Raw genomic sequence first — 13,465 nt, forward strand, 5'->3', positions numbered from 1 at the left:
AAATTACAAAGTTTTTAATTGTGTTAAATAAGTGTACAGGGTGTCCCATTTATAGCTGTGATTGAAGATTGCCCAAAATCGGTACGTTCTATGACAAAAGGTTTTAAATAAAATTTGTCCTGTAAAGAGGGGGACATGTCATGAAGATAGCAATTTTAGTCAAAACGTCGTTTTAAAGTTATTTCAAGGGCAACTTTTTTTCTCATTTGGCAACCCCGTATTTTTTTAAAGATCCTTGTAAACCTACAAGAAATTAATATTTTTTATTTGAAATTTTTTTAATTAAATTCTGCTGCAAAGTTATCCTTGATTTTTGTCCAATTTTTGAGATAATCGAAATGATTGCATTTTTTTTTCTAGAAAAGTTTTGCAATGCTTATTCTGTTTAAAACTCATAACAATTCTTTTAATGGAAAAAAATATATATTTCTATGAAAAAACATTTTTTTCAATTTGGCATATTAATTTAAAATCCTGATTTGAGAAACTTATGGAAGCAAATTTTCAAAAGAATGTTCTTCCTGCTCTAAACACCTCCCAACTCTTATTCGAAAAGAATTGTTTACCCTGCGCAACATCTCCCCCTCTTACCAATTAACGCGTATTTTCCATTCTCTTTTTCATGTCGTCTGCAATTCTTGGTATTTCTGCAGAAACTTTGTCCTTTAAAAAACCCTAGAAGAAAAAATTTGGTGCGGTCAGATCAGGCGACCTAGGAGACCAGTTCACCGGTCCAATCCATCGATCTGGATGCATTTCATCGAGAAATTCACGAGACATTCTCGAAAAATTGGCTGGACAACCGTCATGCTGCTACCTCATCACCCGTCTAATTGCAAGGCGAACGTCTCTAACAATTCCGGAAGATTATTACGCAAGAAATTGCGGTACATTTCTTCATTCAAGATTGCTTCAGTGAAGAAAAGTCCAATTAAATATTTCCCAATAATACCGCACCATACGTTAACTGACCATGGTCTTTGATGTTAGACTTCTCTGAGCCAGTGTGGGTTTGCAGCAGTTCAAAAATGCAGATTATGACGATTCACTGTACCATGGTGTGTGAATGTGGATTCGTCCGAAAACAAGACGTCGGAGAAGAAATTTGCATTTTGATTTAATTGCTGCCTGGCCCAATTACAAAAATCGACTCGGTTTTCAAAATTAGTTCCATGGAGTTCCTGATGTAATCCTGATGTAAAGAAATGTGGCAATGACGGTATTTATTCACTTACAAAATTCTTTGGACACTTGCCTTTGATATTCCTGACTCATCAGCAATTTGACGACAACTTACATGGGGATCGAGGGCGACAGCTGGAAGAACTGGTAATTGATTTCCTCTATGTGTTGCACGGGTTCGGGAGCGATTGTGTTTTTTTTTGTTTTAAATAGGACACCCTGTATATATAAATATGGTATGTTATAAGTCTTCAGTATATCCGAGCTTATTATAAAATAATAATATTTGAGCTTTATAGAAACTTGGACGGGACTTTTTTGTTCGTTCACTATAAGAGTGCGTTACAGCCGAGTTCTACTCTACTTTCTATTTGTAAAACTAATGCAACAATAACTTACATATTCTTAAAGACACACACATTCTACTTTTGCGCTAAATTTGCCAGTATGAAATACTATGAACCTTTTTGGATCGATCGCAGCATGAGCAGGTGAGAAACTATAAAATTGTGGCATCCCGTTTGCTGAATACGTATGTAGCATATGTATCTTATAGATTCTACAGCCCTGTAAGCTCAAGTAACATTTAATCCCACTTCCGGTTTAACCGGAACAGGGTTAATTATTTATTTTATCTTTGTTCAACTAGTTGGGCTCAATATATGACCAATCCGATATTATACAAGGTGCTTATTAAATACATATATAAAGTTTTAAGAATGAATCTTTGACTAACCTTCAGCTAAAAGGTTCATATGAACATGAGTACGTATAGGCGTGGCTCTTGAGATACACTGGTTTAAAAAATGCTTTGTTTGGTATTTTGTTTAAATTTTTGTTCAATAACATGTCAATTTGCCGAAATTCTGGATATTTGGAGTATCGGTGGTGATAAACATAAATATATATTACGTAGTTTTTTGGTTGATGCTAGAGGGCGCCACATAGTGTTCTATCTGGTTTTAAATAACCATGCCTTTAGTATTTGTCGGTAAAAGCAGTTATTTTGGAAAAAAAGACGAGTTTAAACTTACACTACATTCGAAGTTTGTAAGTTGAATCACTGAGAGTTTTTGAAACATAAGCGTGAAAAATAAAAATAAATAATATCAAAAAATATTTTCCTCACAAAAGCAACTAAATAAGTATAAGAAACAAAAAAGTTCTTATGATTTAAATGTATGCAAAGCGTCGAATGCAATACACTACATAATTCATAAGAATTCTAAGAATTGAATTCCTCGACCTGAAAAATCACCGGTTACCAAGCATTTGTTAATAACATTTGTCTTTAGTAAATAAATTAAGAAGAAATGTAAAAGTTGAATTCAGACTTTGTGCTGTATTATGAAAATGAGATGTTTGTGAACAGTTTCCGATTAAGATTTTTTAATCATTTATTGAGATGAGCCTACCCTTAGACTCTGCAACATTCTCCTTATCTCTCATACATACGTACATGCGGGTGTAAATGTACGCCAGTTGGGATCGCAATGTTGATGTTTATTCACACTTTTGTTTTAAACTGTACTACATAGCTAAACCCTTATTTGAATACACGTTTTTTGAAAATAAAGCAGTTTATCTAATTTCGACAAATCAAGGAACATTTTTCTTAATCAAAAACTGTGACCAAACGGGGCAGATTTAGTAATACAATGATGAAAGATCGACATTTATTTTGCATTTCGAAAAAATCACATGTGAAATTCATTAAGAGATGTGCCATCACTTGTTCTGCAAAAATTTGGAAAATGCAATTATGTCTTTCACAAATGGGTACATAAATACCTATTTTCTTGTCATTTCATTCTGATATATATCTTCGACCGTGGGTTTTGTGAAATGCAAAAAACACTAAGACGTAGGCAGATATTTAGCAATTTAGGCTTGAGCACGAAAGGCTTGAAAAGGTCTTACGGGGTCTTGGTCCCAATATCGTGTATCTTCAAAAACTTGAGATCCGCCCTTAAACTCGAAAAGCAGTCATCTTACACTTTGATTTTCAGGCATTTTCCCTAAACTGAACAAATAATGAGATAGAAACGATTAATAAGAAACTATTCTAATAGGTATTTCAGTTAATAATGTCGATTTTGCCGAGAGATGGCATTAATGGTACGTTTGTTGCTATACACTCGCGACGTTTATGGTGTTTTGGTAAGGTAAACATGCGCTATCAAGAGCCGGATCAGTATTAATTGTTATTGTGCACAAATATGGTTTTTCATAGCTTTGCATATGGCGAGTTTTGTACCAGAGAAAGACATTTTGGGGGGAAGTTTAACGACCTTCTTTCATTTAAAGAAAACGACAGCTGAAAGTTACAGATTGTTGGTTGTAGCTTATGGGGAACATGCTCTATCCCAAAAAAGGGAGCGATGGTTTAAACGCTTTAAAACTTGTGTTTTTGATATAAAGGACAATGAGCGTCCAGGACAGCCGAAGAAGTTTGAAGATGCAGAATTGCAACATTGTTTTAAAGAAGACGCCACTCAAACGTTAAAACAATTGGCGGAAGCGTTGAATGTTGCCCAATCCACTATTTCCCAACGTGTACACTCATTGGGGAAAATCCAGAAAGAGGGCAAATGGGTTCCACACGAATTTAAGGAACGAGACGTTGAAAGACGAAAAACCATTTGTGAAATTTTGCTTTTCAGACAGAAAAATAGAGTTTTTCCCCATCGAATTGCAACAGGCGACGAGAAGTGGATCTATTTTGACAATCCGAAAGGAAAAAAAATTTAGTAGATCCAGGTCAGCCTTCAACATCACAACCAGTGCGTAATGTACACGGAAAAAAGGCTTTACTGTGTAATTGGTGGGATAGCAGAGGAGCTGTCTTTTAAAAATTTCTAAAACTTGGTGAAACTAGTACAGGCTATAGATACCGAAAGCAATTGATAAAACTAAACTGAACATTGAAGGAAAAACGTCCCGAATACGCTCGGCCCCATGTTGAAAAATCAGTGCAAAACTATTTGGAAAGCGTTAAATGGGACGTTCTACCTCGCCCGCCGTATTCGCCGGGCTTGGCCCCTCCGGACCACCACTTATTGAAGTCCGTGCAACACGGACTTGCAGAAGAACGCTTTCGATCTTACGAAGAAATAAAAATATGGCTTGATAATTGGTGGTTGGCCCCCAGAAATGTAAACTTCTCTTGGCGCGGAATCGATCCTTTGCCGAAAAGATGGGAAAAAGTCGTTGCTAATGATGACCGATACTTTGATTATCAGCGCAATCTATTTTGTTATAGAAATAAACGTTAATATTTTGCTAAAAAATCGACATTATTAAATGAAACGCCTATGGTAAAGGCGAACTTCAGTGATACGTCGAGATGAGGGAAGACCGAAGCAAACGAGCATTTACCTTCTCCCTAACGATAAAATAAGTAATTTTAAATAAATTGGGATACAAGCACGAAACCTATACTAGCCCAAAACAACAAACACGCCTTTGCATTAGAAAAGCAAAAGTGGGCCATCAGAAACGTGCATCTTTCGAATATCAATTACCTGTATGTAACTGGACCCTATTTAAATTGAAACATTGCATCGTTAAGTGCATAAAGCCTCCTTTAACACTCCGAATATGTAAATACTTCCCGTTAACATTATTCTGGACAGCGGTCTATCTACCTTTGATGTCTAGATTTATGGGACCTATTATATTAGAAGCTTTAAGGCTGCCTAGAGTTCAAAGTTCCTTGTGGGGACGCATGCCGAACCGTTCGGTTCTAATAAGGAAAGACGATAAAATATCGTTTATTATATAGGAGCTGAACATAAATGAAGCAGAATCAAAAAAACCAGGAGAACTCGAAATGGTAACATCGCTAAACCGCTTTAATCCAAAAGTAGATGATACAGCAGACTGGCTTGCGGAATTGAGATCGTTCTTGGTCTCAGTTTGAAACTTGACGATCAATAAAATTCTATTATCGTACTTTTTTATACCAGAACAAGGATTAAGCTCGTATTTTATTATGGTATATGACATCGTGTAGCCATGAGAGCATTATGCTGCATATTCGACTTCAAAGTGTATTCTTACCAATTGTTCGAGACGTTAAATAGAGAGATTACGAAATTCAGTGAATAATAATGACAATATACAAAAACCTCGCAATATGAGAATTTATGGCTCGGCAATTCGAAAGTGATTTAATTCGTTTTAGCCTGTCCATAATACAGTAACTCATCGGCATAACAAATTCGTAATGGACCTCTTCTCGTGAAACAAGTCGTTACACCTTTAGTAATTTGTCGGGTACCCACGAATGGTTCTAGTTGACTGCCTTAACAATAAACTTGACTAATTTAAATTCAAATTCCTCTAACTATAAGTTATTATCAGTAATCAACATTGCAGCTTTCTAGCAATAAAGATCGCGTCTGTTTCAGGATTTGCTGGACCGAACTGCGAGGAGAACATCGACGACTGTCGAGGTCACAAATGTCAAAACGGCGCCACGTGTGTTGATGGCGTTAACAGCTACACCTGCCAATGTCCCTCGACGTACACTGGACAGTACTGTGAGCAGGACGTAGATGAATGCGCGCTCAGGCCGTCAGTCTGTCAAAATGGGGCTACATGCACCAATAGCATCGGAGGATTCTCTTGCATTTGTGTGAACGGATGGACAGGTCTCGATTGCAGCGTCAACATCGACGACTGCGCAGGAGCGGCATGTTTCAATGGTGCCACCTGTATAGATAGAGTTGGCAGTTTCTATTGTAGGTGTACAGCTGGAAAAACCGGTGAGTCTCTAACTGTTACGGAATCGCTTAAATTGGGACGGATGTTGTTCGATTTTCGGCAAGTTTTAATGTAATGGTGTTCGACAAGGTAAAATAAAAAAAGATCGAGAGGACAGCGGTCCTTTAATATTAAGAAGCAGAGAGGCGTTTTCACCGTTAGGCTGGTGCTCCGAAAAACAGTATAATTTTAGAGCGCTATTCGATACCTACCAGCAGATAAGGCTTATAATTACCGAGATAATGCTAATGCAATTAAAACATCGTTAAGATTTGGGTTGAAAATATCCACGGAACAATTATGTTGTAGGTATAGATCTAGTAAAAGGTCCCCCCGTAAGAAAGCCTGATTGTAACGGGTGGCAGTCAATTTTAATGGACTCAATCAATTTTAGAAATATGCCATAGACCTCCCTATATGAAAAAAATATCGTAAAATTAACAAGCCAAAATCCGAGCAATGTCCATTAACTCCGGAGTATTAAATCGCCAATTAAATGGTCAAGACATCGAGAACGCATCTCGAAATAACAAATTGAAGAGGGCAACTTAAAAAGCGGTCCTTTATAATTTTGCCTCGGATCGTTTAATTGCTCCAGAAAATGCTGTTCTGAGGTACCCTGAGATAATGTAATTTACTCATTTGCATAACCTGAAGCTTTAACCGTTTTCATTCTCCCAAATTTATATTAATTTCTTACAAGTGCGATATTGACAGTAGCGTTACTTTTGGTCGCAAGATTGCAGTCAACTAAAAAATTTGGTATCTATAGTGTTTAGAAATCTTGCCAAATGTACGTCCAGGCTTTCCATCATACTCCATGGAAGATACCGCAGGAACTTCCCATCATTCATATTTGGTAGCAGTCGCCAATATTTTCCAATAGTAACGACTTCGCTTTGGTTCCATTTCAATACATCCTACACGTGTCCATAAAATACTGAATGATTCGATATATTAGCCCAAACGATAAGATTTGGTTGCATGTTTCCAAATGGAGGTATTCAGCTTGCTACGTATAAACTTTCTTTCGAGATTACATATTAATAGAAAGTCTCTGAAGGTGGATCGGTAAGGTATTCACGAAAAAGTTAATGTTCATTAGGCTATTCGTCAATTGCTAGATTAACATCTAAGTCGCGCATATGCTCTTCAATCGAAAGTAAAGGACGATTTGGACGCGACGGCACATTTACTTGAAATTAGATATCAATTTAGTAAATAGTGTCCGTCTATCTTAAGCATTTTGTCATCTCAAATATACTATATGGAAATTTACCCAACGTGAAAATTTTGCGTTCTTAAGTCAGTGAAATGAACTTCCTGATATCAGTTGAAGCTCTAGTTCACTCCAGTATTCACTAATGGGAAATGTAAACGAAACCGCTAGCATTTAATGAAAACGTCTACTTTTTATTGTGTTCTAATATTTTCTTGTTTTATTTCTAGTTTTGAAATTATTATTAAAAATTTAACTGACTCGAGCTTCATCATTTCGTTCACGTCGAGCCTTTATATGAAGGAACCAGATCGAAAATCGTCCCCCCTGAAATATTCGTATTTTTTTCTTATAATACAGCTATATTCAACTATTAGTTCGGCGCCGAACTTAATCTTTTCGGTATCAGCAATCTGACTTAAGTGAGAGACGCCTGCGAAGGCCTGATTGATTCACGGTGAGTGCTGCAACTAAAGCGTTTCATACAGAATTCTATTTTCAATTCACGCCCGCGACGGTACAAACCGATTAAAATTTTACATTGATATTGATATATAATTTAGTTTGGATATCTCAAATAGTATTACCAAGTTACTGAGTGTGTTAAAAAAAAGTTTTCGTTCCAATATACCGCATTATGTCAAGAATATGTATCTTATTTAACATCGGGATACAGTCGCTTTTTGAATCGTTTTATAATAAATTCTTGTTGGTCCATAACATGACTTAATATTTCTCCTAAACACCACATATATTTTCTTTGCTACGGCAGCTTGCTACGAACGGTTATTGATGTAGTGAGTGCGCACCGTTGGTTCATATTCCTCTATTTTTCTCTCATCCCAATATTACAGCTTCGACCATGAGCAGCAATCCCTCCTCTTCTCGATGCATCGAGATATAACGTACTACATCCAAAATTCTATAGTTTCATTGTTAAACTTCGTCAATGAATAATCATTTTCATGGTTTGTGAAGATAGCTCAAAATCCGACACATTTGTTCCTCTAAAAAGCCATATTTCTATTTGAAGCTGCCGAGAGGAGGGGGTACATACAAACGAGAATGAATACCCTTCCTTGGAACTTCGCCAACAGTTTTGAGAACAAAAAGAGGATCTTCACATACTTCCTGGTGGTTTAATAAATGGATGTTCTTTACCCCTGCACCATTTGATTTTACAGCATTTTTAGGATATTTTCTAAAAACGTGCAGGGGTGTGATAAAAATTAAGATCTGGTGGCTAACATGATGGATCGAACTTGAGAAAATGATATATCGCTAACTACCTTTTTTTGTTTACTTTCCTCGTTCTCTTCCAAGACCGCTCCGCCTTTTTTATGAATGCGAGGATTTTTCCCGTGACATCATGTCGCTGGTTGGTTTAACATCACTAAATTGACTGTTTTCCGTCAGACTGCCGAATCTGACAACACCCCCCTAAACCTTAACGCACCACCTATTTCTGATTTTGTAGTGTGACATCTCTTTCAACATGGGGTGGACCACACAATATTTCGTTACTTCAGTCTCGTTGCTCTTTCCCAACAGCCTCTCTCGGTTCCCGATTTTGTACATTCAAAACGAGTACGATGTGCCCTTTGCTGGCTACTGTTCCAAGTTCAGGTAAACCATGTCGGTACTTATATATTTGCTCCTATCTTCATCGTGTCCCTCTTCGAGATATCCCTCCTCCCTGATCCCGACTCTTCATTTCTTCAAATCTCTATCGCTCAAGCTCTTTGTGTTTTTTTGATTACCGGCGTAGATAAAAATTGGTTGAATGAGAGAAAAGTAGCACGTTCAAAGACAGACTCTTATGAACCATCTACAACATTGTTATTTTTGGTTTTTTAGTTGTTTCAAAATGTCCTTGTTTTCCCATGCAGTGGAAACAGATAGATGAAAACTAGAACCACTTTCCAATTAGGGTTTTTTATAAGCTTTAACATAACAGGTTTGCTTTCGTTCTATGACATTTCATTTGTTAAACATTATCACCAACTATTTATTATAAATTCATTGATATATGGCATTTAGTAATATACGCAACGTGTTGGTGTTTAACTGAAATTTAAAAATTTTTGGAAACTTACATTATTATAATAGATTTTGGACAAGATTTTGGATACATTGCAACGTTTCAGCCAATATAAAATTTATCAAATTTTTTTAAATCTTGCCACATTATTATTTTTGATTGTTCATTCAACACCTTGTGATATCCGAAAGTGGTACAAAACTTTTCTCAAAAACAAAAAATAAATTCGAAAATTTTGTTTTTTTTTAAATAACTGGAAAAAAGAAAAATGATTTCGGAGGTGGGTTTACACTGTGGACTACTCCCTTGAAAACGCAAGTTTTCTGCTATCTTATCGTTGCCATCTTGTCGTTGCCGAGATCCCCGTTTTGGACATGTCTATGTTGGGGTCACGCTCTACAGCCAACCTGAGGTTAAAATTCCACTTTCTACCGCTTCTCAAGTTATCAATACATGCCCGATCGACAAAAACAGTCTTAAATTTACTCACATTATTATACAGAGTATCCCTAGACCAACAACCACATAGAAATGTCTCTGAACAATTTACAAGTAACTCGTTAATATTGCGCTAAAAATCCATTCCGATGTCGTAAACTCTGTACAGAGAGAGAATAATGGACAATACAAACTGTACAAATCGACGTTGCTTTGAAGAAAACACGTTTGGTGTTAAAATAAATGCATTGAAGTGTCCGCGTTAGCCATTCTGTTATTCAGAATCTGCAATATTTATGCGTTGCCTTAACCATTGTACCGAGGTGTGGTATTAGTATGAGTATGACCTGTTCGATTCCGCGAATTTCACATCATGAAAGATATTTAAGAAAATGTATTAAACCGTGTAATATCTAAAACTACTTAGCGTTTACTGTCCACTAAGTGAACCGCATAATTAACTGGACAAAAATGGCGAATACTGATCGGTGATTCAAAATCATTCTTCACACCTAGACTACCATCTAATTTGCATAATATGAATCCGAGGACTGATTAAAACTCAGTTATTTTCCGGAATACTCAATTTCGGTGTAAAAAAATCTTATAAAGAGAAACTGTGTCTTAGCCTATTTACTTTTTTGCAAAGTACCTGATCATTTTATCTTATGAACTTTCTAACGGACAGAGTTTTTTGTTAATTTCCCTTCCCAATCCGACTGTATTAAAGCAATTATGGCCAAAACGCGAAGCTCTTTATAGGTTATTTTTATAGCATCAACGATTAGTTATGAAAAAAGTAAATTAAGTCCAGTTCCATGGGTGGTGAGAAGTGAGTCTGCTTTTTCGCAAATGGTTTACCGATTACACAAAACAAAGAGCAACAAAAAAGCTGTTTACCTTTTATAATGAGCGCAGATGATCATTATTTCTACAGATTACATGGATAAAAGCAAATTTTTCATTTTTAGGTCTTCTTTGTCACTTGGACGATGCCTGCACGAGTAATCCCTGCCATGCAGACGCTATCTGTGATACAAGCCCTATAAATGGATCTTACACGTGTAGCTGTGCCTCTGGATATAAGGGAGTCGACTGCTCTGAAGACATTGATGAATGCGAACAAGGTACGCAACCAAAAAATCTCAAATTGATCTACGAAACGAACATTTAGGCCTTTTCCCGGTCAGCTCCTTCTTTGCAGCTTATCTCTCATCAGTCAACAGAGGCTTAATTTCATGCATGACATCAAATTTTTAATTGCTTATTAATGTATGTATTTATTTACTTATCGCTTTAGTCAAGGAAGATCGTAATGCTACCGGACAATCCAAAGCAATATCTCAATACTTCCATTAAGTATGCTAATCCGACCGAGCCTGCATTAGATGATATTTTTGGGTGGGCTTAAAGCTTTTTTAGTTCTTAGATCCCCACACGCTCTTTGTAGAAATTAATTTATTCGCTGAACACACTTGAGCTTGTTTCGGATGATATGTGCGTAATTGCTCAATAAGCTTTCCGAATGTATAACAAAACGAAACCGGTTCATATCGGCGTTATTGTTCGTTACTCTAAATTTATTGAGCGGGTGTAAAGATTACTGCTTCATTTGTATAATATCTTGATAGTTTTCCCATAGACACATGTATATGTGAAAGTGACTTTTACGTCCGGTAGCGGCACTATCGATTTCATTTCTCCACAATAATTCGATATTGCCACTGTTGTGTCACCGCCATCTTAGCCAATATAGTGGCCCCTCTTATGAGCACTAGAGATTATCACCTCTTGGAGGCCAACCTCAAACTCTCAAAGTGGTGTGGAAAACGACTTGAAAAGACCAGCTATGACAAACTTCAGGAGCGTGTTGTACATGAAAAATAAATGTAAAAAAACTCAAATGTTGTTATCCGATTTTCGTTTGTTTACAAGTTATAGCGTAAATAAAATTAAAACATAAAATTTTAAAAATATATAAATTTTATAAGAAATTCCATAAATTAACGTTTGGATATCATAAGTAAATGTTCAAAAATATTGCCATTAACTTCTAAACATTTTCGGCTTCGTCTATGAAGAGCATTCGTTGCGCTCCTGATTGTTTCATGTCTTTCTTTAATAAAAGCTGCAGCATTTCTAATGCGTTGAATTAGTGCATTTTGAGTGTCCACTTTAACTCTGTACACTTCAGTTTTAAACCAACCCCACAAATAATAGTCTAGTGGTGTGAGGTCTGGAGACTTTGGAGGCCAACTAATAGGGCCACCACGACCAATCCAACGTCCAGGAAAAGTACGTTTATGGTAAATAGAATCCTAGTTAAAAAAATTTATTTACGCTATAACTTGTAAACAAACGAAAATCGGATAACAACATTTGAGTTTTTTTACATTTATTTTTCATGTACAACACGCTCCTGAAGTTCGGCACGATCCTCCCGACTCACCCCGTATATACTCGATCCGTCTTATTTATTTTGTGTCGAACTTGATATTGGGTTAAATAAAACACGAGGCGCAGGCGTACACGACACAAATATATAAGAATATAAACCCCAAGGTGCGCAAAATGATATATCTATGACAAAATCGTTTCCTTACGAATATTTTAAACTTGAAAAGTAACGGTGTGACAATGCCAAGCAGAGTAAGAGAGATATACATAACACAGTTCTACTCTTTCTTGTCTGTGTCGGATTTCTCCTGCTGAAATGGTGGTAAATCTGCGCATAGATTTAACTCTAATATTCTAGATTTCTAGGAACGAGTACGTTTTGTGGGTGTTTCTGTTGACAGTTAAAAAAAATACAGAAATTTCTCTTGGATTATTTGCCCGTCTCACTTGAGCTATATTTAGAGTACGTTCGATTCGTATTCTCAGACGTCGAGGATTCCTGGATCTCGTTGGGATCATGTCACACCAGACTTTGTGTTATGTCAGAACGTTATGTAACAGTGAAAATCTGGCCGTTTTGATGCGATAGACCCTGACACCCGCATTTTTAACAATGATTGTCTGAACAAAGTAGAGACCACGACATCTTAACATATCAATTACATCTCCGCCGGGAGTTTTCACTAAAGTCGCTCGATAATGAAAATAACACCTTGCGGATAACATCATGTAACCTAACCCGCGATTGTTCACAATGAAAATTTCATCACAGTATTGGCCGATGCAGTTTAAGCTGCAAATTAACATTTTTTCAACGTTTAGGTTCACACTAATTGATGTTCCTGATGGCTGACGTTGTCGTTACTTTGTATGCCGAGAGACTTTTATTTTAAGAGGTAGAAGTAAGAACACAAATGTATCAAATTCTACCAATAAATCATGTCCTATTGACATTCAAATATACCTCCAGAAATCAGTTGGCCGCCCTTCAATCATCACCCCATACAAAATTATGACGCAATATGCGGCCAGCCTACGCCCTTATTCGACATTTTCCTGCGTTTCGTATATTGCGTTACCTGTGCCAACTACCTTACACTGCCAATTAAACCGAGCTGACCAGAATTGTCCGAAACTGACCTTGTTTTCACTTATTCTTGAATTTAATTTAACATTTTTTACCTCAATGTGTGTCTCTTGTTATAGTGGATAGTTAGTTCTCAGAAGCGAACAAAACCAAATGCATAACAGAACATTACAGCTTTTCTACAATTGTTAATTTACATTTCGCTCTTCTAATTTCGAAAATCGTGCCCGCAAGAGGTACCAACTACCATTGTACAGCTTGTTTCCTACAACTATCTGTGTCACTCACTACTAAACTAACTGCTACTAACCTGAATTAACCTGCTTAACGCTGT

The 13,465-nt window shown here is 36.6% G+C and overlaps 1 protein-coding gene across 2 annotated transcripts in view; it reads left to right on the top strand.

Annotated features, from left to right (window-relative positions):
* Window positions 1-13,465, top strand: part of N (neurogenic locus Notch protein) — a 132,834-nt gene that overhangs the window by 82,231 nt on the left and 37,138 nt on the right. For both annotated transcript variants that reach the window (XM_066296677.1, XM_066296678.1), the window contains exons 6-7: window positions 5,595-5,951; window positions 10,619-10,774. In XM_066296677.1, the coding sequence (XP_066152774.1) occupies window positions 5,595-5,951; window positions 10,619-10,774 (513 nt within the window). The remainder of the gene's footprint in view (window positions 1-5,594; window positions 5,952-10,618; window positions 10,775-13,465) is intronic.

This window comes from Euwallacea fornicatus, chromosome 26, assembly GCF_040115645.1.
Source record: "Euwallacea fornicatus isolate EFF26 chromosome 26, ASM4011564v1, whole genome shotgun sequence".
NCBI classification, from domain to species: Eukaryota; Metazoa; Arthropoda; class Insecta; order Coleoptera; family Curculionidae; genus Euwallacea; species Euwallacea fornicatus.